Genomic DNA, 875 nt, shown 5'->3' with positions numbered 1-875 from the left:
CTGCTGAAAGTTTATTACCTTTTACAACGGACTACAAAACCTTGCAGAGCTCCTTCCAAGCTGAATGTTTCTGGGATTTAAATAGCTGAGCCATGAACAAAACCTCCTCATTTCATAAGCCTCAAAACAATCTTAAGGCCACAATACACAAAAGGATTTTCCTACCTGCTCTGCGAAGCCCTGGACTCCAATGAATCAATCAGCTGCTCTGCAGATTCTGTCTTTTGGGCAGCATCTTCATTTTCTAACAGACAGAATATGCACAGAGAAGGGAAATGAATTTTGGTCATTAGAATACAGACAGGAGGATAAACTACAGCCAGCACTCAAATGTCACAAGGTCACATGGCCATGGAATGAAGAGCTGTGCCAACCAGCTTTGCATGTTACTAGCTGTATCTAGCACCTTGCAGAGCAAAGATTTTTCATCATCTTAACCCCCGAAAAGGGAGAACAAAACCCCATGCACGTTTTTGGTGCAGAGCCGCTTTCAGAAGGAGTGTTCATTCAGGAACCACCAGTCCTAGCTTTAGAAGGACAGAACAAGGCCAAATTTCATCATGTAAAACTGGTCTGACAAAGCCCTGAAAGCAGTCACGCAGCATTTCCCACAGGGCACCGATGAGATGGGAATTCCGAGCTCGCTGCTAAAACGACTGCATAAAAATGGCTCCTGGTCTCCCCCGAGTCTCCTGAACTCTGGGAAAGCTCTGTCCCCATACGACTGCGGTAAGCGCTCCACAGCCCCGCTGTCTGATCGCATTAAGGCAACGAACCGGGCATGGACAAGTTCCAGCTTTTGCAGCTCGGAGTCAATTGGGAGCAGGGAGGCACCTTCAGCCCGCGGCCGTACAGCGCCGTACAGCTGGCAGAGA

General features: G+C 48.1%; 1 protein-coding gene across 1 annotated transcript in view; it reads right to left on the bottom strand.

Moving 5' to 3' along the window:
* Nucleotides 1–244, bottom strand: part of TMED8 (transmembrane emp24 protein transport domain containing 8) — a gene marked incomplete at its 5' end in the record, with an annotated part of 5784 nt that extends 5540 nt beyond the window's left edge. The window contains one exon of the mRNA XM_009878756.1: nucleotides 166–244. Coding sequence (XP_009877058.1) covers nucleotides 166–244 — 79 coding nt within the window. The remainder of the gene's footprint in view (nucleotides 1–165) is intronic.
* Nucleotides 245–875: the final 631 nt, after the last annotated feature.

This window comes from Apaloderma vittatum, unplaced genomic scaffold (assembly GCF_000703405.1).
Source record: "Apaloderma vittatum isolate BGI_N311 unplaced genomic scaffold, ASM70340v1 scaffold42261, whole genome shotgun sequence".
Lineage (NCBI taxonomy): Eukaryota > Metazoa > Chordata > Aves > Trogoniformes > Trogonidae > Apaloderma > Apaloderma vittatum.
This window is presented reverse-complemented; position numbering and strand designations above follow the sequence as displayed.